At 47.6% G+C, this 25,918-nt stretch overlaps 1 protein-coding gene across 19 annotated transcripts in view; it reads right to left on the bottom strand.

The window, feature by feature from the left end:
* Window positions 1–25,918, bottom strand: part of dst (dystonin) — a 779,292-nt gene that overhangs the window by 476,753 nt on the left and 276,621 nt on the right. For 3 of the 19 annotated variants that reach the window (XM_072498411.1, XM_072498414.1, XM_072498418.1), the window contains exon 1: window positions 17,150–18,534. The exons of 8 other annotated variants lie outside the window; for them this stretch is intronic. In XM_072498411.1, coding sequence (XP_072354512.1) covers window positions 17,150–18,085 — 936 coding nt within the window. In that variant the 5' untranslated portion in view covers window positions 18,086–18,534. Of the gene's footprint in view, window positions 1–17,149; window positions 18,538–25,918 lie in introns of those variants that run through there. 8 more of the 19 variants (XM_072498416.1, XM_072498420.1, XM_072498413.1 and 5 more) reach the window with 7 other exon arrangements.

Below are 25,918 nucleotides of genomic sequence, written 5' to 3'. Positions count from 1 at the left end.
TCGGTGGGGAGCAAACCACTCCAGGGCGGGCCTAGCCCCTGAAGGTGCGAAGGATTCCGCACCTTTGGGGCAGCCCGACGCCGGACTGGTTCACGCCACTCAGTCCCGCCGGAGTTGCCGCCCCGCCGATTACGGAAGAATCCCGCCCAGAGACAGCGAGAGAGAGGGAGGGAGACAGGGAGAAAGAGGAGACAGAGAGGGAGACAGAGATAGAGAGGGAGACAGAGATAGAGGGCGAAATTCTCCGGTATCGGCGCGATGTCCACCGACTGGCGCCCAAAACGGCGCAAATCAGTCGGGCATCGCGCCGCCCCAAAGGTGCGGAATGCTCCGCATCTTGGGGGGCCGAGCCCCAACCTTAAGGGGCTAGGCCCGCGGCGGACTAATTTCCACCCCGCCAGCTGGCGCGGAAATGACATCTCCGGGCGGCGCATGCGCGGGAGCGTTAGCGGCCGCTGACAGCATTCCCGCGCATGCGCAGTGGAGGGAGTCTCTTCCGCCTCCGCCATGGTGGAGACCGTGGCGAAGGCGGAAGGAAAAGAGTGCCCCCACGGCACAGGCCCACCCATGGATCGGTGGGCCCCGATCGCGGGCCAGGCCACCGTGGGGGCACCCCCCGGGGCCAGATCACCCCGCGCCCCCCCCCCAGGACCCCAGAGCCCGCCCGCGCCGCCTTGTCCCGCCAGTAAGGTAGGTGGTTTAATCTACGCCGGTGGGACAGGCATTTTAGCAGCGGGACTTCGGCCCATCTGGGCCGGAGAATCGCGGGGCGGGGGCCCGCCAACCGGCGCGGCGCGATTCCCGCCCCCGCCGAATATCCGGTGCCGGAGAATTCGGCAACCGGCGGGGGTGGGATTCACGCCAGCCCCCGGCGATTCTCCGACCCGGTGGGGGGTCGGAGAATCTCGCCCAGAGAGAGAGAGACAGAGGGGACGATTCTCCCAAATGGAGCCCGTGATCGCGCCATCGTGAATGCCGTCGCGTTTCTTGATGGTGCGAAACGGGCACGGGAACAAATGATTCTGGGCCCCACAGGGGGCCAGCAGGGCGCTGGAGAGGTTCCCGCCGCTCCAGCCTCCGTTCCCGGTGCCAAATGGACGCCGTGCCAACCCGCGCATGCACGGGGGACCTCTTCAGCCCGCCGGGCCCAACTCAACATGGCGTCGGTGTTCATGGGCCGGCCGCGTAGGAAAGTAGGCCCAGGGAGGAAGAGGCCGGCCCGCCGATCGGTGGGGCGGGCCAGACCCCATCGGAGCCCCCCCCCACCCCCAACCACAGGCCGCCCCCCGACATTCATTCAGAGTTCCCGCCGACCAGGGGTGAACGGCGCCTGCGGGACTCTGTCGTATCCGTGCGGCCCATCCGGGCCGGAGAATCGGCGGCCCTGCCAATTCCAGCGGCCCGCAGCCGGCGTCACGCCAACCGCACCGGCGCAAATGGCGCCGATTCTCCGCACCTCAGAGAATCGCCCACCGGCGTCGTGGCGCGGTTGCGGCGATTCTCCGGCCCGGCGCGGGGCTTGGAGAATCTCCCCTAGAGAGACAGAGAGAGAGAGAGAGACAGACAGTGGGTGAGGAGGATGGCGCCGCGATGGGAAGGGAGGGCGGAGGCGGGAAGGGAGCAGGCCGAGGTCGAAGGTGGCAGGTCCAGAAGGGGAGAGTAAGTTGAGTTGGAGTGGCGTGGCCGAGGGAGGCAGAAACATCGAGGGAAAGGGAGGCAATGAAACCGAGGGAGAGAGACGCAGAGAAACCGAGGGAGAGAGACGCAGTGAAACCGAGGGAGAGAGACGCAGAGAAACTGAGGGAGTGGGAGGCCAGGAGATCGGGGGAGGGAGAGGCAGTGAGACGGTAGAAGAGTGAGGCAGAGAGATCGAGGGGGAGGGAGGCAGTAAGACTGAGGCAGAGGGAGGCAGGGACACCAAGGGTGAAAGAGGCAGAGACCGAGATAGGAGGAGTAAGGGAGACGGAGAGAGAGGGAGACAGAGGGAGAGGAAGGGAGGGAGACAAAGGGAAACGGAGGGAGGGAGACGTAGGGAGAGGGAGGGAGGCAGACGGATGGAGAGGGAGGCAGGGTTACCGAGGGAGAGGGAGACAGGGAGACCTAGGGGGGAGGCAGGGAAACAGAGGGGGAGGGAGTAAGGGAGACGGAGTGAGAGGGAGACAGAGGGGGAGGGAGGCAGAGGGAGAGGGTGTAAGGGAGACAGAGGGAGAGGGAGGCAGGGGGACCAAGGGAGAGGGAGGCAGGGGGACCGAGGGAGAGGGAGACAGGGGGACCGAGGGAGAGGGAGGCAGGGGGACCGAGGGAGAGGGAGGCAGGGGGACCGAGGGAGAGGGAGGCAGGGGGACCAAGGGAGAGGGAGGCAGGGGGACCGAGGGAGAGGGAGGCAAGGGGACCAAGGGAGAGGGAGGTAGGGGGACCAAGGGAGAGGGAGGCAGGGGGACCGAGGGAGAGGGAGGAAGTGAGACCAAGGGAGAGGGAGGCTTTGAGACCGAGGGAGAGGGAGAGGGAGGCTTTGAGACCGAGGGAGAGGGAGACCCAGAGGGGAGGCAGAGTGACGAGTGAGAGGGAGGCAGGGTGACTGAGGGAGAGGGAGGCAGGGAGACCGAGGGAGGGGGAGGCAGGAGGACCGAGGGAGAGGGAGGCAGGGAGACCGAGGGAGGGGGAGGCAGGAGGACCGAGGGAGAGGGAGGCAGGGGGACCGAGGGAGTGGGTGACCCAGAGGGACTGAGGGGGAGGGAGGAAGGGGAACCAAGGGGGAGGGAGGCAGGGGGACTGAGGTGGAGGGAGGCAGGGGGACCGAGGGGGAGGGAGGCAGTGAGACGGAGGGAGAGTGAGGCAGGGTAATTGCGAACATTCGCAAGAGACCGGGAGAGGGAGACAGAGAAAGAGGATGGCGAGAGAGACGGGGAGAGAGACAGAGAGAGTGGGGAAGGGATACAGAGAAAGAGCCAGGGAGGGAGATGGAGAGTAGGTGGGAGCGAGAGACAAAGAGAAGGAGGGAACCTGATGTGTACGGAGGTCTGACTGCTGATACTGGGAAGGTATGTATGTTCATGCTGGTATCTGTGGTATTATCACTCATTTGTGAATGAAAAAAACACTTAGACACTAATCAAAATTTGGGTAACTGCTGAATGATTATTCAATACTCGTGAATTGGAATCTTCTTTTCTTGTTTGTATATTGATGAACAGCTCACTGTATTCAAATGGGAATTGAAATGCGCATGCAAAATAAACTCAGCTGAAGTTCAGATTGAACTCTGGTGAAAGAAACACTCTCTAAAACGATATGGAAAGTGATCGCCACATCAAATTGTATATCTAGGAACTGAATCCAACTTTCTTCCAATTGCATTACTTTACTCCCAACTCTGGTCAATTTCAGACATAGTAGATGGCTGTTACCACCCAAGGATTACCCCCCTGTGCACAATTTCTGAACAAACCTTTTCAGTTAAACTACAAAGCCAAATAGGACAATTACCATGACAATCCCTCTTTGTCTTTCCAATCTTCTCTCTCACTGTGGTGAGTATATACGCCCTGAATGAATGTTTCAAAAGATACAAGTATGAACAACTGCTGACTTTAATCGAGATAAAACACCTCACTTTCCCACGAACAATTTGTGTTTGGTTCTGCTCCGAGGTATCACTTCCTGCAGAACCATCCAGTTTGTAATCTTCCAGACCTCTCTGACCATTACACATTCTGCAGTCATGTTTCAATGCTCATAAAAGTCAGAATTTGAACAGTCAGATTTCACTATTTGAAGACCGGACACAAGTCAATGCCAAAACGAATGCCACAGCTTTGTGAAATACCAACAAAAACAAGAGTTAAAACAAGCACAGGAAAAGGTGATAACTATTCTGCCCCTCCTCGAGCTTGTTCTATTCGGTCACAGCTGATCTGTATCTCAACTCCATTTACCCAACCTTGGTTCCATAACCCTTAACACCCGAATAAAAATATACCTCACTTGGTTCGGAAAATTTCGATTGGCCCCCAGGCTCAACAGCTTTCTGGGAGAGAGCGTTCCTGATTTCCACTAGCTTTTGAATGAAGGTGTGCTTCCTGACAACAGCCCGCAACATCCCAACTCTGATTTTATGTCCCTTTGTTCTGGGCTCCCCTCCATTCTGTCTACCAAATCCTTTAATCGTCATAAACGTCTCAATTAGATCATCTGTCCACTTCGATACTGAAGGGAATACAAAGCTAGTCTATGTCTCCATTCTAGTTGCACTAGGTGGGGTCAGCTTCTTCAGGGAATGGAGCACAGAACAGGAGGCAGACATCCCTGACCCACTCCTGGGAACAAGGCCTGCGGGTAAAGTACCAGCAGCAGCTGGATATCATCATTAATTAGCTAACAGATGAGCAGGCAGTTCAACACCTACCCCACCTTGGGTAATATCCCACAAGGGGTGGGGTGGCTATGCGCACAACATCAATGACATGAGGAAGGGATACAGAGAGTCAGGGAGGGAAATTGGGGGGGGGGGGGGCACTGAGGGGTTTTGATATGAGTAAAGACACAAAAGATTTCCCACTGGTGGGGGGTTAATAACCAGAGATCGTAGATTTAAAATCATTAACAAAAGATGTCGAGGGGAGATGTGGAGAATATTTTACCTTGGGGTGGTCAAGGCCTCGGACGAGATGCCCACCCTTGTCCCAATTGAGGCCCTTCAGTGCCCAACCATTTACCACTTAAGGGCTGTTCACTGCCCCAGTTTTTAGGCAGTTTGAAGATCCATGGAGAAGGCAGAAAATCAGGGCAGCACGTGGCGCGGTGGTTAGCACTGGGACTACGGCGCTGACGGGCCGGGGTCGAATCCTGGCCCTGGGTCATTGTCCGTGTGGAGTTTGCACATAGAACATTACAGCGCAGTACAGGCCCTTTGGCCCTCGATGTTGCGCCGACCTGTGAAACCACTCTAAAGCCCATCTACACTATTCCCTTATCGTCCATATGTCTATCCAATGACCATTTGAATGCCCTTAGTGTTGGCGAGTCCACTACTGTTGCAGGCAGGGCATTCCACGCCCTTACTACTCTCTCAGTAAAGAACCTACCTCTGACATCTGTCCTATATCTATCTCCCCCCAATTTAAAGCTATGTCCCCTCGTGCTAGACATCACCATCCGAGGAAAAAGGCTCTCACTGTCCACCCTGTCCAATCCTCTGATCATCTTCTATGTCTCAATTAAGTCACTTCTTAACCTTCTTCTCTCTAACGAAAACAGCCTCAAGTCCCTCAGCCTTTCCTCATAAGATCTTCCCTCCATACCAGGCAACATTCTGGTAAATCTCCTCTGCACCCTTTCCAATGCTTCCACATCCTTCCTATAATGCGGCGACCAGAATTGAACGCAATATTCCAAATGCGGCCGCACCAGAGTTTTGTACAGCTGCAACATGACCTCATGGCTCCGAAACTCAATCCCTCTATCAATAAAAGCTAACACACCGTATGCCTTCTTAACAACCCTCTCAACCTGGGTGGCAACTTTCAGGGATCTATGCACATGGACACCGAGATCTCTCTGCTCATCCACACTGCCATGAATCTTACCATTAGCCCAGTACTCTGTCTTCCTGTTATTCCTTCCAAAATGAATCACCTCACACTTTTCTGCATTAAACTCCATTTGCTACCTCTCAGCCCAGCGCTGCAGCTTATCTATGTCCCTCTGTAACTTGTAACATCCTTCTGCACTGTCCGCAACTCCACTGACTTTCGTGTCATCTGAAAATTTACTCACCCATCCTTCTACCCCCTCCTCCAGGTCATTAATAAAAATGACAAACAGCAGTGGCCCCAAAACAGATCCTTGTGGTACACCACTAGTAACTGGACTCCAGTCTGAACATTTCCCATCAACCACCACCCTTTGTCTTCTTCCATCTAGCCAATTTCTGATCCAAACTGCTAAATCACCCTGAATCCCATGCCTCCTTATTTTCTGCAGTAGCCTACCGTGGGGAACCTTATCAAACGCTTTACTGAAATCCATACACACCACATCAACTGCTTTACCCTTATCCACCCGTTTGGTCACCTTCTCAAAGAACTCAATAAGGTTTGTGAGGCACGACCTACCCTTCACAAAACCGTGTTGACTATGTCTAATCAAATTATTCCTTTCCAGATGATTATACATCCTATCTCTTATAACCCTTTCCAAGATTTTGCCCACAACAGAAGTAAGGCTCACTGGTCTATAGTTACCGGGGTTGTCACTACTCCCCTTCTTGAACAATGGGACAACATTTGCTATCCTCCAGTCTTCTGGCACTATTCCTGTAGACAAAGATGACTTAAAGATCAAAGCCAAAGGCTCAGCAATCTCCTCCCTAGCTTCCCAGAGAATCCTAGGATAAATCCCATCCGGCCCAGGAGACTTATCTATTTTCACACTTTTCAGAATTGCTAACATCTCCTCCTTATGAACCTCAAGCCCTTCTAGTCTAGTAGCCTGAATCTCAGTATTCTCCTCGACAACAGTGTCTTTTTCCTGTGTGCATACTGACGAAAAATATTCATTTAGCACCTCTCCCATCTCCTCGGACTCCAAGCACAACTTCCCACTACTGTCCTTGACTGGCCCTACTCTTACCCTCGTCATTCGTTTATTCCTGACATATCTATAGAAAGCTTTAAAGACTTCTCATGTCCCCTCCTGGCTCTTCTTAGCTCTCGCTTTAGGTCCTTCCTAGCTAACTTGTAACTCTCGAGCGCCCTAACTGAACCTTCATGTCTCATCTTTACATAAGCCTCCTTCTTCCTCTTGACAAGTGTTTCACACCCACAACCCAAAGATGTGCAGGTTAGGTGGATTGGCAACCCCTCAATTGGGAAAAAAAGATAATTGGGTACTCTTTAAAAAAAAATTTTTTTTTAAAGGCTGAAAATCACCCAAGTTAGATCTGAGGCTTGAATGCCAGGCAAGGCAGTAGGTTTGCCTTCATCAGAAAACCCCTTCTGCCTGACACCTCCCCCCTCCCAACCTCCCGCCACTCCCTAAGAACCGTTGACCGACGGACCCCCTTCACCCATGGCCATTTCTTTTTCAATCGTCATGTAGTCTCAACATTAAAAGTGTGGCTTTCAACATCTCGCATTTATATAGCATCTTTAATGAAGTATTACATTCCAAGCTGCTTCCCAGGAGTGCTTCAACCACTGGGTTTTTTCCTGCCTCATGTCTGGGTCTGTTGTAGACCATTTATAGAGCTTAATGGAGGATTAGCTAGAAACTCAATTATCACTGAGTCATGAGACCACCAGGATGGCAGAAGGTGAACTAGATGAACGTTGGTCTTCTTTTGTCTCATATTCCGGTATTTCTCTCTCAGTTCTCTGCCTGCTCTATCAATTAGCAACAAAGTCAGTGTAAAATTAACTTAGAAAGCTGGGAGGACTTTTTAAGATACCCAAGTTAAGAGCGAGTTCAAAGCCAAGATTATTGTGCGGAGACTGATACAGAATCAGATCATTGTCATTCTGCTCAACAGGGGCAAAGAAGGGGAAAGCACAGAAAAACGTAACAAGAATGATTCCAAGTCGATCGGGGACAAGTTGTAAAGGAAGATTACTGAATATCACCCTCTTCACTCTAATGATTAAGGCGGCTCAACGGAAATATACCTGATACATGTTTGACACTCCTGCACAGTACTCAGGGAATGCTACAGTGTTGGAGATACTGTCCTTCAGACAGAGAGTTGAAGCCAAGGCTCATCTGCATTCTCAGTGGGCATAAAAGATTCCATTGCACTGTTTTAAAGAGGAGCATGGGGGGCTTTCCTTATTGCCTTGGCCAATACTTACTTCCTCAACCAATAATTTCTCAACCAATAACACCAAAACAGATTATCTGGTCATTATCACGTTGTTGTTTGCGGGCATTTGCTGTGTGCAACATTGGCTGCTGTGTTTCGATTGCACAGCAGCAACTACACTTCGTACACATTGCAAAGCACAGTGGTATGCCTCAGTCACAAGTGGTGTTAGCAAACCCCCTTTTATTTTTACCATGTGTTATGGATGGTGTAGCTCAAATGAACTTGATTGTCAGGTTGTAACATACGGACATATTTGGCATGATAACACCAGGTAGTGAACCTGCAGTTGTTATGATAGTGCAATCAGGCAGAGCGAGCGAAAGCGCTCAAGGGAGGATCAACATGAATAACCTTTACTCACTTGTGACCTTTCCTTATGCTGGTCCCTCTACCCCAGGAGGGGAAATAGAAGACAAAAGTAGGCAAATAGGTTGAGCAAATCTCATACTGTAGGGATGAGGATTCAGCATTGAGCAAGAGAACAGAAAAAAGGGCAATCTGCTGCACATATTCCCGTAACAGCTTGCGGGCTCAAAGATCAAATTCAAATGCTGACTGCCAGAATAATATTCTCCTCAGGACTTGAGAAATATAATAATAATCATCGCTTATTGTCACAAGTATGCTTCAATGAAGTTACTGTGAAAAGCCCCTAGTCGTCGCCACATTCCGGTGCCTGTTGGGGGAGGCCGGTACGGGAATTGAACCCGCGCTGTTGCCTTATTCTGCATTACAAGCCAGCTATTTAGCCCACTGTGCTAAGCCAGCCTGTGAACCATATTTCAGGCACATTTGGTGTTTTGAAGAATGTGCTTCTTTAAGAAACTCAAATTCTTTTCAGTCCCTGAAATGTAGGAATAGTGTATTGATTAGCAATTCTAATATAATTTTAATTCAGCATTACCCTTCCTTTAATAGCCTGTCCACCTTCCCTGCTGAATTTGTTTGTCTAATTTTGTAAACACATGATCAGACCATAAGACATAGGAGCACAATTAGGCTATTTGGCCCATCGAGTCTGCTCCACCATTCAATCATGGCTGATATGTTTCTCATTCCCATTATCCAGCCTTGTCCCCATAATTGCTGGTCCCCTTATTAATCAAGAACCTATCTATCTCTGTCTTAAAAACACTCAGTGACTTGATCTCCACATCCTTCTGCAGCAAAGACTTCCACAGATTCACCACCCTCGAGCTGAAGAAATTCCTCCTCATCTCAGTTTTAAAGGATCGTCCCTTCAATCTGAGGTTGTGCCCTCGGGTTCTAGTTTTTCCTACTAGTGGAAATATCCTCTCAATGTCCACTCTATCCAGGACTCGCAGTATCCTGTAAGTTCCAATAAGATGCCCCCTGATCCTTCTAAACTCCATCAAGTTCGGACCCAGAGTCCTCAACTGCTTCTCATATGGTAAGCACTTCATTTTGGGATCATTCTTGTGAATATCCTTTGGACCCTTTCCAAGGCCAGCGCATCCTTTCTTAGAATACGGGGTCAAAAACTGCTCACAATACTCCAAATGGGGTCTGTCCAGAGCTTTATCCAGCCTTATGATTGTTACATGTTTGCATGATTTTAACCTTATGACCTAGTTTATGAATATTTGTATGCAAGTCACACTGTAATTAAACCTTTGAAAGCATTGCTCGAATAAAATATTATTTTTGGGTTTAAAATACAGAGAGGAGTAAATTTTGTAGCAGCGGGAAAAAAGATACTTGAATAGAAAAGCATGTAAAATGGATGCCCAATCAACGAATGCCCCTGTTGTAGTGCTGCGACCCTCAGCTGCTGGATAAACTCTGGACTGAAATCAGTCAGTGCTGGATGCCATGGACTATGGACTAATACTCAGGTTATCTCAGAGTGAGCAATAAAGAAAAAGAATCACCCGAGAAATCCCAACAACAAATATTTGCATTCACATAGCACATTTGGCAGAGTAAAACATCCCCAAGAGGGTGCATCAGACAAAATTTGACAGCGAGCCAAATAGAATTATATGGACAGGTGACTGAAATTTATCTTTTTCATCTAAATTTAAGGGGCTTAAAGGAAGGAGAGAGGTGTAAAGGTTTAGAGAGGAACTTCCACAGCTTCCAGTCTAGGCAAGTAGAAGCTTGGCTGCCAACGGTGTGGCAAAGGGTTCGGTAACGCGTACACACTCTCTCTCTCTCAGCATTTCCATGAGGAACATTGCAAAAGCCTAACCCATCAATAAGGCATCAGCTTCATAAACCTTGCCTTATACCAACTAGAAACAGCATGGAACTCGGAATCTAACCAAACTCATCTTGGAATTGACCACACATTTAGATAGTGCAGGTATTCCACGATGAACGGCATCATTATCAAAATCAGTGCAGGTGAGGGTTAAGGATCTAGAATGGCTCGTGACAAAGCCAAGAAATAAATGGAAAGAGGAGGACGAAAGCATTAATAGGTTTATGAAAAACAAATCATGCTTAACAAATCTACTGGAGTTTTTTTGAGGCTGTAACTAGCAGAATGGGCAAGGGAGATGCGATGTTTTTGGATTTCCAGAAGGCTTTTGATAAAGACCCTCAGAAGAGATTAGTGTGCAAAATTAAAGCATAAGGAATAGGGTGTAGTGTATTGATCTGGATCGAGAACTTGTGGGATAAATGGGTCTTTTTCTGAGTGGCAAGCAGTGACTAGTGGGGTACCGCAGGGATCAGTGCTTGGACCCAGCTCTTCATGATTCTCCGCCCCCGCTTCGGCGCAGGGCTGCGGAGAATCCAGCCCAAGGTAGATAGGCAACATCTTTTCCCAAAGGTAGAGGAGCCCATAACTAGAGGGCATAGGTTTAAGGAGAGGGGGGAGAGACCAGAGTGGAAATTATTTCACAGATGGTGGTGAGCATCTAGAACGAGCTGCCAGAGGCAGTGGTAGAGGCGGGTACAATTTTGTCTTTTAAAAAAAAAGTTAGACAGTCACATGGGCAGGGTGGGTACAGAGGGATATGGGCCAAATGCGGGCAAGTGGGACTCGCTTAGTGATAGAAACTGGGCGGCATGGACAAGCTGGGCCGAAGGGCCTGTTTCCATGCTGTCAACATCTATAATTGCATCTGTAATATTAATAATAATTCTCTAATATTCACTAGAGTTTAGAAGGATGAGAGGAGATCTAATTGAAACATATAAAACTCTAACAGGGCTGGACAGACTCAATGCAGGGAGAATATTTTTCCTATTTGGGGAATCTAGAACCAGGGGACACAGTCTCAAGATGTGGGGGTAGATTATTTAGGATCAAGATGAGGAAAGATTCCTTCACCCAAAGGGTAATGAACCTGCGGAATTCTCTGCCACAGAAGGTTGTAGAGGACCAGTCACAAATGTATTCAAGAAAGAGCTAGATTATTTTTGGATATTAATGGCATCAAGGGGCATGGGGAGAAAGCGGGAATAATGGCATTGAAATCACGGATCAGTCATGATTGTACAGAATGGCGGCGCAGTTCTGCAGGGCTGAATGGTCTACTCTTAATTTCTGAGCTGGATTCTCCAATTCGAAGACTAAGGGCTGACCCCAGCGTGGGAACAGTGGCACCGATCCTCCGTCTGGTGGGGGGGGGGGGCGGGGGCTGGCTGCCAGGCAGCGTAAAGTCCTGGCTTTACCTGCTGATACGGCCAGAGAATTGCCGGGTCCCGTGGCCACGCATACGCACGGCGGCGGCCTGCATTGGCCATACCGTGCAACATTGTGCCAGCCGCGCACGGACCCGGCCTGCCACATACTGTCCCCCAGTAACCCTCCTCGCCACCCCCAGAAGTGCCCCTTGCCTCTGCCAAAGCCCCCCTGCCCGTGGAACAACCTCCCCCCCCCCACCGATTGTGGTGATCCTGGACTCAGTCCGCAGCCCCCATGCCGGGTTCACAAAACAATAAAGGATAAGTGTTCTACGCCGTCGGTAACTCGGCCCATTGGGGGCGGAGCATTGGGGGAGGGCCTCAGGTGACATCCTGAGGTCGTCCATACGGCGTGCACCATTCTCTTGAAGTACGCCGTTTTCGAGGGGGCGGAGCATCGCAAAAGCGGTGCTGCCCCGATTTTGCCGCAAATGCGGATTCTCCGGCCGATCGCCGAACGCGCTTTTGGCGTTGGCGACCGGAGAATCCCGCCCGCTATGTTTCTATGAAAGAAAGAGATAGAGGGGAAGATTGGAGGAGGAAAGGAAGGAACAGAAAGCAAGACAGAAAAAATATCTGGGCAGAAGTGACATTGACAGAGAGATGTTCCATTCGTAAGATTACTTTCCATGAAAACAAAGTGTATGTGGAAGTGAGAAACATGTAGTTCATAGAAGACATTAGATAAAACTGTTACAAAAATTGTGTAGACTGTTGGCGACGAGGTTACAAGTAATACTTCCTTAACAGCGTTTTAAGTCTCATTACATTGTATAAAATATATCAGCAACACTTGCACTAACATCTTAAAATAGGTTGAACATTTCTGCCATCTATTGATCAGATATGGATATCACAGTGTATATCGGATTATTATATAATTTGGTCTAACAACAAGGAATAAATGAGTTAACTTCATCAATGGTAAACGTCCCTTCATCCAGCTGTATCTACACAACTATTTTTAACAAAAACCTCTATTCTCAATCATTAGAGTTTTTAAAAAAACACACTGGTCAACCTTGGCACTGCACATGGAAAGCCATAAACTGTAGTCTCCCCCTTACCTTATCTCTCCTCCTATCTAGCATCACTAAAATCAGATTGATCATTATCACATCATTGTCTGTGGGAGCTTGCTGTACGCAAGCTGACTGCCATGCGTCCTGTCTTACTACAATGACAACACTTCAGAAAGTGTTTATTTGACTGCAACGCATGTTAGCAAGCACAGAGGTCGTGACAGGCTCTATGTAAATGCAAGTCGGAAAGCATCTCATACATAGAACCATAAGAATTTACAGTGCAGAAGGAGGCCAGTCGGCCCATCGAGTCTGCACTGGCCCTGAAAAAGCATCCTTCTTAAGCCCACACCTCCACCCCATCCCCGCAACCCAGCAATCCCGCCTAACTTTTTGGACACTACAGGACAATTTAGCGTGACCAATTCACCAACCCCGCACATCTTTAGTCAGTGGGAGGAAACCGAAGCACCCAGAGGAAACCCACGCCGATACGGGGAGAACGTGCCGACTCCGCACAGACAGTGACCCAAGCTGAGAATCGAACCCGGTTCGCTGGTGTTGTTAAGCATCAATGCTAACCACTGTGCTACCGTGCTGCCATTCCTCAACTCTTCAGTTTGCTTCTCTCTGTCATTTTCTCTTTTTGTGAGTACTAGGTGGGTGTTTTGACTGAGAAGCAGTTCCACTAATAGGTACCAGTGGGACTGTCGGCCCTCATATTGTCCAGGGGTCTCTTGACATGGATGACGGATCCCTTGAATAGTGGACCACCCCCCTACCATCAACCAGTTACCCTTATCCCCATTCTCCCACCATCTTGTCTTCTTATCCGATTCCCTCAAAAATTACCTCGCATTCAAAAGGAATCAAATCAGAATGAGGAAAGAACCTCTATTTGCCAGGCATGCACATAATCGGCAACATTATAATAATAATACACTTTATTATTGTCACAAGTAGGCTGCAACAAAGTTACTGTGAAAAGCCCCTAGTCGTCACATTCCGGCGCCTGTTCAGGTACACGGAGGGAGAATTCAGAATTCTCAGCTGGTACGGGAATTGAACCCGCGCTGCTGGCCTTGTTCTGCATCAAAAACCAGCTGTCTAGCCCACTGACCTAAACCAGCCCCCCCCCCCCCCACTGAGCTAAACCAGTCCAGTTGTCACTGCAACACAGGTGAGGTAACCATCTTCCCTAGCTTCTTGCTTTGAAGACAATATTACAAGAATGAAGACACTCTTAATGCCTCTCCCTCTGCTTGGAACTCCACCCTCTCTCGACTTTGCAGAACACAAAAACAAAAGATGGCTAAAACAGGAGCGTATTCAGAACAACTATTTTCTCCCTTTTGAGCACACATTTTTTTTTAAAAGCTGCAAATTCTTTTCCAATAAAACTTTGAAAATCTCTTCCAATACTTTTGTGAAACTTTACAGAAATCACTGGAAGTTAAAAAGAGAAAGATATTCACTCCATCCAGCAGAGTCAACGGTGCCAATCCACCCTGTGAAATCCAGGACACTGCAAATGCTCAGACTCAAATCCAAATTCCACTCACATAGCTTCACAGCTCTGAGCAAATACATGAAATCGAAATCAGACTTTTGGGAGAGGCTGAAGCCTTGAAGTAATTATTTTAAAAATGAAGACATTAAAGAACACAAAAGATAATTATTTTAGAAGCATAACTGTGCTGCTATGAAATATTGATATTGGCCAATTGGTTAAAGCCTTATTTTGGACAATAGAAATGCCAGTTATGGAACGGTGAAAAGAAACTCAATGAACGTTGAAGGTATTGTGTAACCCAATGCTCAGATTGTGAACAATGGGCGGGATTTGCCGAACAATCCTCCGTGCATTTTTCGGCTGCGGAGGCGGTCCGCCAGCGGGATTTATCAACCCCTCCGTTGTCAATGGGGTTTCCCGGTGACTGTACCGTCATCACCAGGAGACCCGTACGCCGAGCTAAGCAGCTGGTAATTCGCCCCCTATGAGTTTACAAAGCTATTTTCCATGTGGCAAGAGAATCTAGAAAGGAATATGAGGGTGGAGTGGAAAAGCAGAGTTGAGAGTGAGGGTCAGCCATGAACATATTGAATGGCGAAGCGAGCTCGAGCAACGCAATGACCTGCTTCTCATGTTAACAGGCTGGCAAATTGCGGCATAAAAATGACGGGAAGTTGAAAGTAGTGCAGGGGATAAAAGTACACGTGGACCAAAGATTTTAAAATCTACAGTAGTTAGCACAGTGGTTCGCACTGCTGCCTCACAGTGCCAGGGACCCGGTTTCAATTCCACTCTGTATGGAGTTTGCACGTTCTCCCCGTTATCTGCATGGGTTTCCTCCCACAGTCCAAAGATGTGCAGGTTAGGTGGATTGGTTAGTGTCAAAAAAGATTAGGTGGGGTTACTGGGATGGGTGGAGGGGTGGGCTTAGGTAGGGTGCTCTTTTGGAGGGTTGCTGCAGACCCGATGGGCTGAATGGCCTCCTTCTGCGCTGTTGTGGTTCTATGATTCTAGTTACAGTAAAAACTTTCTTTTTGCGATGCATTTTTAAAAAATGAGTTTTTCTAATATTTTCAGGTTCATCCAAATGAAAACTCTATCAAGATAGGCAAGTGTGAGGTATTACATTTTGTCAAGAAAAATAAGGAGGTTACATATTACTTGAAAAGTAAGAAACTAAAATGGTGTGGAAGTCCAAACACCAAAAATCACTAAATGTTTTGACACAATACAATAAAGCCACAACAAAGCAAACCAAGCACTGGAGTTTATCCTCAGAGGGATAATATTGAGAAACAGAGCTGTGATCATAAAACTTATACTGAACCTTAATTAAGCCACAGGTGAGTACTGTGCAGAGCTCTGGTCATCATAAGGATATAGAGGTGCTGTAGTGCATGCAAAGAATTCAGAAAGAGAATGGCAAAACTGTGAGGTTCTGTCTATCAGGACAGTCTGAACAGACTGGGCCTCTTTTCGTTTGCACACAGAAGGCTTGAGGGTGAGGAGTAGCCTAATAAAAGTCCAAAGAATTATTAAAGATTTTGACAGAGCAGACACAAAGAGGTGACTGAGCTTTCCCAAGCCTGGAGAGCAAAGCTGGAAAGTAGTACATCAGGTCAGGCACTCAACACATTCCAGGCTCCAAGCGATCTTCCTGCTCTTGGGGTCACCAATCCTGCAGCAGCATATATTCAAATTGATGCATTACTGGGCCAATTTAGGAACACTGATGACACTGCCAGGATCTTCCCGACAGAGAACACTTCACCCTCACTCTGAGGCCAGAGGTCTCTGGATAACTAGTGGTGGCTCCTAAGCCATCATCTCACTCAGCACAGCAGCATGGACCCACGAGAAAGCAGCTTCCACAAGCTTGACCACAAGCCATCTTCTGGAAGGTTTTCCCCTCCGCAATGATGGGCTGACATCGGTGGCCAAGCTGGATTTTTAATTTAAAAAAAATAAATTTAGAGTGCCCAATTCATTCTTTCGAATTAAGGGGCAATTTAGCGTGGCCAATCTACCTACCCTGCACATCTTTGGGTTGTGGGGGCGAAACACATGCAAACACAGGGAGAATGTGCAAACTCCACACGGACAGTGACCCAGAACCGGCGGTGTGAGGCAGCAGTGCTAACCACTGTGCCACCGTGCTGCCCTGGAGTTTTAATTTTTGAAACAACCTGCTGCAGAGTGGTCTTAGCACTCGTCTCAGAAGCGGCCACTTCTCCAACGCGGGCTGCCAGTCGAATATCACTTGTATTGGGTCTGACCTGCCCCAATTCCACAATTGGACGGGAGCCCCAGAGGCGGCTTTGTAGGGTGCCTCCGGGAAGATCGCGGCCAATGTCCCACCGGGGTCAATTCCGGGTTCCTGCCCAGGAATGGAGACGGACGTTAGGATCATGATCCAACCGGGATAATTCAGCCCAGTGTTCCGACTTATGGGGAAGAGCTACCAATACAAGACAATCACCAAGATATCCAATAGGGAATTCTTTACTGAGAATGTGTAACCCACTATCGCAAGGAGTAACTGAGCTGATTGACAGATATGTTGTAAGGGGAAGCTCGCTAAGTACCTGAGGAAACAAACAGTAGAAGGATAAGACGATAGGTGAAGAAGGAGCGGAGACTGACGTGGAGCATCAACATCGATACAGACCTGTTGGTCACATTGTGTGTTTCTGTGGTATATCATATATAAGTCAATGAGCCATCATTAGAATAGATTAATATACTGTATAGAGGTGGGGTTAGCTCAATTGGTTAGATGGCTAGCGCATCGATCAAATTAATGCCAACAGTTTAGGGTTCGATCTCTGTCCCTGCTGAAACAGACTTGGGGACCATTTCCTTGTCCTGTCCACATTAAAATAATAAACCCATACTGATGCACCATAAAACGATGTAGATTGAGACACCATAATGTCAGATTTAACTTAACACACAGAGATGAAAATAATCCCAACTCCATAAATTGCTTTAGAGTATTCAACAGGTATGTATGGTTGATAAAATTAATTTCCGTAATCATTTAATCAAAGGTCTTTTGTCGTGGAAGGGAAGGGGAAAAAAAATTCAGGAACTCATTACCTCATTGAACAATGATGTGAATCTATTAGCAGCTGAATGTTTATGTCTGCTCATCGCACTCTCCCTGGACATTTTTCCAGACAGAGGTAGCACACTGTTTCCCGACGCTGTGGGAGATGAATCACTGCAGTCAGCAGCTCCTTGCTCCCTCTTTGTGTGAGGTCTGAAGACCGTTAATGGTGGTTTATGATGTGATAATCCAGGTTGGCCTGCTAAGAAACAGTCACTGCTGGCAGTGTTATAAAGCGCGCGATCGAGAATGTCGCCCAGACTTCTGGACGGCCGATCGTCGAACTGACTTTCCGCCTTCGAACACGGCACAGGCCATGCGATGGTGCTCAAGCTGACTGCCTTTTTATTCTCCAAGTCCAGACAGCGTCGGTCGAATGGGTCATCCTGGACTCCGCTGCGCCTCAAACTCCTTTTCTTCTTCCTCTGCTTCTTCGCCCGGGAGAGCTCGCTGCCATTCGCCACACATTCCCTGCTCGCTCCGTCAGATTCCACGTCCCCCTCAGACTGGTACAGGACGCAGCTCCCAGAAATGGAAAGGGAGGACGATTCTCCGACATCGCCAAGCCTGTCAGTTAGTGCACTGGTTAAATAACTCCTCTCACCGATAGGACCAGGGCAGATCCCTTCTGTGGTATCGTCGCTGCAATGCTTCCCATTATCCACTTTGTGCGGTACCACTTCATTACTGAAATCTTCCTCTGAGGTCCTCCCCTGAGCTGGAATCCTGGCTGCGATCTCTCGGGACTCTTCAGCATCCCTCAGCTTAGCAGATTCTTGTGCAAATAACAGTTCCTCATTTTTCTTCTTCTTCCTCTTCAGATAGAGTTTGCTGCGGGGATAGGGAGAGCAACCCAGAGGGGCTTTGGCAGGATCTACCGCACATTCTTCTTTCTGTGCTCTCACACATCCGCACGTGTTTCCCATTCTTTTCACAATAAACAGACGGCAATCTTCTGGAGCAGAACTGGCCTCTCGCAAATGTTTTTTATCAAGTACAAATCCTGGTCAGCAGACTTATCCATAACCCAAGATTTTTCTCTCTCTCTCTCCCTATTTCTCCTGTCCGTTTGTCTGTCTCCCTCTGTCTCCTTCACACACACTCTCTCTCTCTCTTCCCCCCTCTCTCTCTCGCACTCTGACTGGCTGTCTTTGTTCCTTCACCCTCTCCCACTCTCTGGCTTCCTTTCACCTTCGTCACCTCTCCCTCTCTTCCTCTGTCTTTCTCCTTCACCCTCTCTCTCTCTTGCTGGCTGACTTGCTCTCACTCCCTCGGTGCGCAGCCATTTTGCATTTGTGAAATGTTGATGCAGCCAATAATGGCATTTAGCCCAGAAAGGGCCTGCGTCTGATCAGTCCATATCCAACCATGGTTACAGCAGTAGAGAATGCTCGGAACTGAACTCATTCAGTGTGTGTGTATATAGTCGAAGCACCCAGCGACCTTGCTGAAATTTAGCAGAGACTCCACGCCACAAGATAATAAATGGAAAACTCCCAGATTAGTCACAACTTGCTCCACTTAAAACTGCAACACCAAGTGAAGTGAGTCTAAGTAATGCGTAAGGAATCTGCAGCAACCTTTGAAATCATTAAGCAATGTACAAACCGAAAGCACACAGCATTGTGCTAATGAAATACAGTCGGGATAGAGTGGAGGTAGAGATTTTCCAGCTTTGCCAAAGACCCTCCGTGCAGAGAAAAATGTGCTCGCATAAAACGGATTAAATTGTGATTTAACAAAATTTCTCCTTAAAACTTTATAAAATAATGATTAACATTCCAGAGTCCTAATTATCATAATGTTATCTATCCCTTCACAGCTGTGTTGACACTTTCTGTGGTCAGGAAGCAATTGGACTTCAACTTTATTGCCCGTTCAGATTTATGATACGCATTTATATTACTTAAAGGGGAAAGCAAGTCAAGGGAAAACTATTTTTTTGGCTGGAAGTATTCTTCATCCGTACAGCAACAGATTCACAATTACTCTTTGCTGAGTTGTTGTGTAAAAATTAATTTTCCTCCTGATAATAGTCCTGCTGGGAGAGTCCTGGGGAAATTCCATTAAAAAAAACAGATTAGCCCCAGAGACAGTCAGGCCCTGGGAATGCACGCAAAAGGCAGATGGTGCAGATTCCGCATTGATGTGACGCCCCTTAAACTCCCTCAGCTCACATTCCTGCTCTTGGCTGATATCTCCACCACTACTTGCTCCACAGCTAACCACAAGGAGCATACACACACCCCGCTGCACCACCGAGTACCCCCCCCCCACTCCAGCCCCCCACCCCACATCACGACAAGCTGGCCTGACCCACTCCACCTCATACTGACTCACATGGTGACGCATCCCATCATCGTGTCAGCCAACCACACTGACCTTCAATACACTGCGGCACTCCATCTGCCCTCCCCTACCACTCTAATCCTCACGGAGCCATCTCATGAGTTCACCCCATGCTCCCACAAAAGGCACTTGTATAAAATACAATTTTTTCTGTGCTTTTCTTTCTGCCTTTCCTCCAAATGCAAGCTCCTTTCCAGCACTGAAGAATTCAAGGAAAAGACATGCATTTATTTGGCGCTTTTCACAACCAAGATGACCCAAAGTGCTTGACGCCAATGAAGTACTGTCAGAAAGTAGTTATATAGAAATGTTGCCTCTGAATGCTAACAGTGAAAGGAATGTTTCTATTTTGTAATCAACTGTAACCTTTCTCAATGTGGAAAACCTAAAAATGAGGGAAAGATATCGCTGGAGATAGGGATGAGCGCGATCTTAAACACCTTGGAAGACAAATCCCGATAGCTCTGCTTGCACTCCAAAGCTTAGAGTATGGTGTCTGGTTTCAGCAGCACTCTGTCACTGTTGGACCAAAGAACTGCTCTATAAATAACTAAAGCTCTGGTTGGGTCTGCTCCTGAGGGTGGGTGGGGGGGGGTGCGGTGCAGGGAGACTCAAATCTTCCATCTCCAGTATTGGCGTAACTAAGAACTGGAAGTGTGCAAAGGAAAGGATTCTGTTTTTAAAAAATGCATTTTCTTTAATTCTTTGAATTTATATAAACTGATCGTAGCAGTCCAGGAGATTAATCTTTAATTCCTAGAGGCAGCCCTGAAGGATTGACAATCCTAAATACAGCTTAAAACCAACAAATCTGCAAAGGTCAGATGCCTGAGGCTGTCATTTTTTGTCAGACTGTGGGAAGCAAAGTGCTTTCACGAGCACAATCTCAAACAGCAGTGATATTTGTTGAACGTTTCCTGAAATCAGAGCGCTACCGTGCACGTTTCAGTGTCCGCAAGGGAGCGAAATCTGCCGCCCTTACCTGGTCTGGCTTACATATGACCCCAAACCCTCAGCAATGTGATTGAATCTTAACTGGCCTAGCCAGCCAATCAGTTCAGGGGCAATTAGGGGTGTGCAATAAGTGCTGGCCTGTCAACGGCAACCACATCCCACAAATTAATTTTTAAAAAGTCAGTTTATCCCACAAAAAAGAAGTCGGCTTGTTTCATTTTCCATTTTGCCCAACAGGAATTTCTCATGAGGATGCATCAATTTAGCAACAGGGCACGAGACACTGCCAGCGCAATAGTGCGGGGGGGGCAAAGGTAGCTCTCTGAACCTGCTAGTGCCAGTCAACAATTGCTCGCCACTCACTGTCATCCTGAAAAAACTATCCCTTCACGTTTCCTTTAGCGGGGCTCTGTGTGAGGGGCTTCTAGTTCTCCCACATCTGTGACAGGTAGCAGCAACTTTGGCTGCCACTAAATTAACCCCTCACTGCCCGGCACGCTCACAGTTCTAACTCAAACAGCGCAGAATTTGCATTCCCCACTCAAGCCACACCGGTGAATCAATGTCACTTTGAACTGAATTACAGGTTGTTTAGTTCTCCAGACTCATGCTCGCTGATCCCCAAGGGCTCAGTATTCAATTAGATTTACAACAAGCTGGCGCTTCCTGAAATTAATTCCACAGGCGTCCGTTTATTCAACACCCCATTCCCTCCACCCAGCCAACATCCAATCTTCCCTCCTTCACTTCCAGCAACTCCTGGTCAGCCCCGAGTGATGTGAGCAAGTACCAACTAAGATCAAACCTTAAAGCAAAAGCATTGTGCTTACAGGTCTGCTTCATGCAACCTTTCCTGAAGATGTTTATTGACAAATCCTCCATTAAATCATCATGGAGAAGCTGTCCTGCATTCCTTCCAAATGGCTTCACAACATTTATCGCAGTCAGTAACTAGAGAAAATCTTCCCCACAACACGTACATGTTACATACCTGGTTGTTTTAAGAAAAACGACATTGCTGCCGCTTAACAAGACTAATATCAGTTAGATCTGAAGTAATTGCATTTTCACGTGACCTTTCAAACATATACTCCTATTATAATTAGTTTAATTCTGATCCAGCAATTTTTAAAATTACCCAACAGAGTTATGTACTTCTTTTAGTGACATGCAACAACGCTGAAAGATAGGTTTCAGCCTCAATAATGTGCTTATTATGAAATTCTGAAAGCAGTAAGGAAGTTCAGGTAGAACTTTAACCGGAGCGTGTAGCTCCCCAAGTGATCCATTCAGTGCAGATATCCCTGTTCAAACTACATTCAAATAGTGGGTTTACAGTTTTAAAAATAAACTGCTGCTTCCTTCCTGACCCCACCCTGCGTGCCGGTTTCCACCCCTGGCGATCGCCCTTCACCCTCCAGCTCACCGCCTCAAGCCATCACTCGGAGTGGGGGCTTCATAGAATCCCTACAGAGCAGAATCATCGATCAGATGGTAAATTCCTTCATTGAAACACAGTGCAGAAGGAAGCCATTCGGCCCATCAAGTCTGCACCGACCCTCTGAAAGAGTACTTCACCCAAGCTCACTCCCCCGCCTTATCCCATTAATCACTTAATCGAATTTACACATCTTTTTGGACACTAATGGACAATTTATCATGGCCAATCCACCTAAAGTGCACATATTTGGACTTTGGGAGGAAACCGGAGCACGCGGAGGAAACCCTCGCAGACACAGGGAGAAAGCGCAAACTCCACAGTCACCCAAGGCCGGAATTGAACCCGGGTCCCTGATTCTGTGAGGCCATGCCACAATGCCACTCTTCACAATTCAATATCAGAATAAACTCAAGATGCCAATGTTTGACATTCAGCTCTTGAGTTACTCTGCATCTTTGAACAGCATTTCTTCCAATCAACCCTTATTTCCTTCTTCACACTCATAACTGATGCGATGACAAACTCTTTGGCAGAAAATTTTTATAGCAAGCCCAGCAGCAGGCCAGTGACTCCTGTAGCCATGAGTTGGAAGAACCGGATGTTTACTGACAGTGCTCGAGAATGGAGGGGTCAAGGTTAAAGGACAGGAAGAAAGATGTGGAAATGCAAACTAATGCTGTATTTATAAACCATTAACAAGGACTTAGAAGAGATCCGGTCTTAATGTATAGTTTCAGCCAAGTGCAACTACCCCATGCTTGGCTTAATACTAGGCTTTTATTCATATTTAGTCAGTTGCCAAAATCCACTTTTCTCTCAAAACAGCAGCATTTCCACCCCCACAATCTCAAACACACTGTCGGTCTGGCAAATAGCTCTTCCAGTCTTCACTCAAATGGGGAGTTGAAAAGAAAACTGACCACGTGGAAGGCAACATTGGCAACTAGGATCTAGGAGCAGTAAATGCAGGAAATACTCAATAGGTCAGGCAGCAACTGCAGGGATAGACAGAGTTAACCTTTCAGGTCAATTACCTTTGACAGAACATAGGTTGGCAACTATGGGTGAAACTTTACACTCCACCCTCCCATCCTCATACCTTGGGAGAGGGCTTTAAACTAGTTTGGGGGGGGGGGGCGTTCAGTTGTATGGAAAATTAGAAAATCCAAGTTAAAAGAGAAGGTGGGAGTGCAGGTTAATGATGAGGACTTTAAATTAGTTAAAGGGGCCGAGGGCTCAGGAGAGGTTAGTAAAGTTCCCAGAACATGTAATAGAACAGAGAGTATAGAAAGCAGCAGGAATCTAAATTCAGGCAGAGCAAAAAGAGGGGATAACAATGAAAAGGGGGCAGCCGACACAGGACTGAGGGTGTTGTACCTAAATGTGCACAGTATACGAAACAAGGTAAATGAGCTTGTTGCGCACATTGAAAATGGCCGATACAAGGTTGTGGGTATCACAGAGAGGAGGCTGCAAGGGGATCAGGGCTGGGATCTAAATATCCAAGGATATATGTCCTATCGAAAGGACAGGCAGATGGGCAAAGGGGGCGGGGTTGCATTGTTAGTAAGGAATGAAATTAAATAAATTGCAAGATGTGATAAAGGATCAGAAGTCACGGAATCTTTGTGGGTAGAGTTGAGGCATCACAAAGGACAAAAGACCCTGATGGGAGAAAAGGGAAATCAGAGACAGCATAAAAGCAAAGGAAATTGCGCACAAGGTGGTGAGGATTAGTGGGAAGCTAGAGGATTGAGAAGCCTTTGAAAACAAGCTGAAGACAACTAAAAGAGCAATAAGGTGGGAGAAGATGAAATGGGAGTGTCAGCTAGCTAGTGACATAAAAGATTCCAAGAGTTCTTTTCGACATATAAAGGTAAGAGAGAAGTAAGAATGGACATTGGACCAGTAGAAAATGAGGCTGGAAAAATTGCTATAGGATACAAGGAAATGGCAGGAATTGAATAGGTAAATGGCATCAGTCTTCACAGTGAAAGATACCAGTGGCGTACCAGACTTTCCGGAGAGTCAGGGGGCAGAGGTGAGTGCAGTGGCCATCGCTAAGGAGAAGATGCTGGGGAAAGTGAAAGATCTGAAGATAGACAAACCCCCTGGATCAGATAGACTACACCTCAGGCTTCTGAAGACGATAGCTGAGGAGATTGTGAAGGCATTGGATGTGATCTTTCAGGAATCACTAGAGGAAAGGAGGCTCCCAGAAGATTTTAAAATGACTAATATAACACCCCTGTTTAAGAAGGGAGGGAGGCAGAAGACGGAAAATTATAGGCCGGTTGGCCTGACTTCGGTTGTTGGTAAGATTTTAGAGTATTATTAAGGATGAGATTGCGGAGTACTTGGAAGTGTATGGTAAAATAGGACTGAGTCAGCATGGATTCGTCAAGGGGAGGTCATGTCTGACAAATGTGTTAAAATTCTTTGATGCAACAAAGAAGTTGGACAAAGGAGAACCAGTGGACATGATCTTTTTGATTTCCAGAATTCCTTTGACAAAGTGCCGTACAGGAGGTTGCTAAATAAGATAAGAGCCCTTGGTGTTAGGGGCAAGGTACTGGCATGGATAGAGGATTGGCAGAAGGCAGAGAGTGAGGATAAAGGGGTAATTTTCAGGATGACAGCCGGTGACTAGCGGTGTTCCGCAGGGGTCAGTGTTGGGACCACAACTATTCACGATATACATTATCTGGAAGAGGGAACGGAGGGTATTGATGCTAAGTTTTCAGATTATACAAAGATATGTAGGGGGACAGGTAGTGTTGAGAAAGCGGGGAGGCTGCAGAAGGACAGGCTAAGAGAGTGGACAAAGAAGCCTCAGTGTAAAATGCCACCACCATCGCCTCACCCCCTCCATGTCTTAGCTTCACAGATCCTGCTTGCTCAAGATTAATGAATTAATAACCTTTATTGTCGCAAGTAGGCTTACATTAACACTGCAATGAAGTTTCATAGATTATCATAGAATTTACAGTGCAGAAGGAGGCCATTCGGCCCATCGAGTCTGCACCGGCTCTTGGAAAGAGCACCCTACCCAAGGTCAACACCGCCACCCTATCCCCATAACCCAGTAACACTAAGGGCAATTTTGGACACTAAGGGCAATTTATCATGGCCAATCCACCTAACGTGCACATCTTTGGACTGTGGGAGGAAACCGGAGCACCCGGAGGAAACCCACGCACACACAGGGAGGATGTGCAGACTCCATACAGACAGTGACCCAAGCTGGAATCGAACCTGGGACCCTGGAGCTGTGAAGCAATTGTGCTATCCACAAGGCTACCGTGCTGCCCTGTGTTACTGTGGATAAAGTTACTGTGAAAATCCCCTAGTCACCACATTCCAGCACCTGTTCGGGTTCACTGATGGAGAATTCAGAATGTCCAATTCACCTAAAAGCACATCTTTCGGGACTTGTGGGAGGAAACCAGAGCGCCCAGAGGAAACCCACGCAGACAAAGGGAGAACTTGCAGACTCCGCACAGACAGTGACCCAAGCCGGGAATTGAACCTGGGATCCTGGCGTTGTGAAGCAACAGTGCTGCTACCCACTGTGCTACCCGCCTTTAAATTGATATGCCTACATGCATGAAATGCTACACAAATGGAAGTTTTTGTAACATGTCCAAGGAATGCATGCAGTAATAAATCAAAAATACCTCATCACAAACATTGAGTCACGAAGACAGCCTGTGCTTTTATACTGAGTGACCTCTGTTGTGTTTGTGTGACATACATTTAAGTGCTTTTATGAGCCAAACCACATCTTTCCTACCCATTGGCTGGAATATATATAATGAATGGATAATACCTTTGTACAACACCCGAATCCCAGCACAAAATTATCAAGTGTTTATTTTGGGCCCACTGCAAATGTGCCCTATGCACAGAAGCCCATTTTAGAATTCTAAAAAGCTATAATTTTACAGACATAGGATGCACTTGCTTCAGATTAAACTACTGGGTGAGCACAGATCTCCTGGAGGCTCAGTAGGTT

Source organism: Scyliorhinus torazame, chromosome 4 (genome assembly GCF_047496885.1).
Source record: "Scyliorhinus torazame isolate Kashiwa2021f chromosome 4, sScyTor2.1, whole genome shotgun sequence".
NCBI lineage: Eukaryota > Metazoa > Chordata > Chondrichthyes > Carcharhiniformes > Scyliorhinidae > Scyliorhinus > Scyliorhinus torazame.
This window is presented reverse-complemented; position numbering and strand designations above follow the sequence as displayed.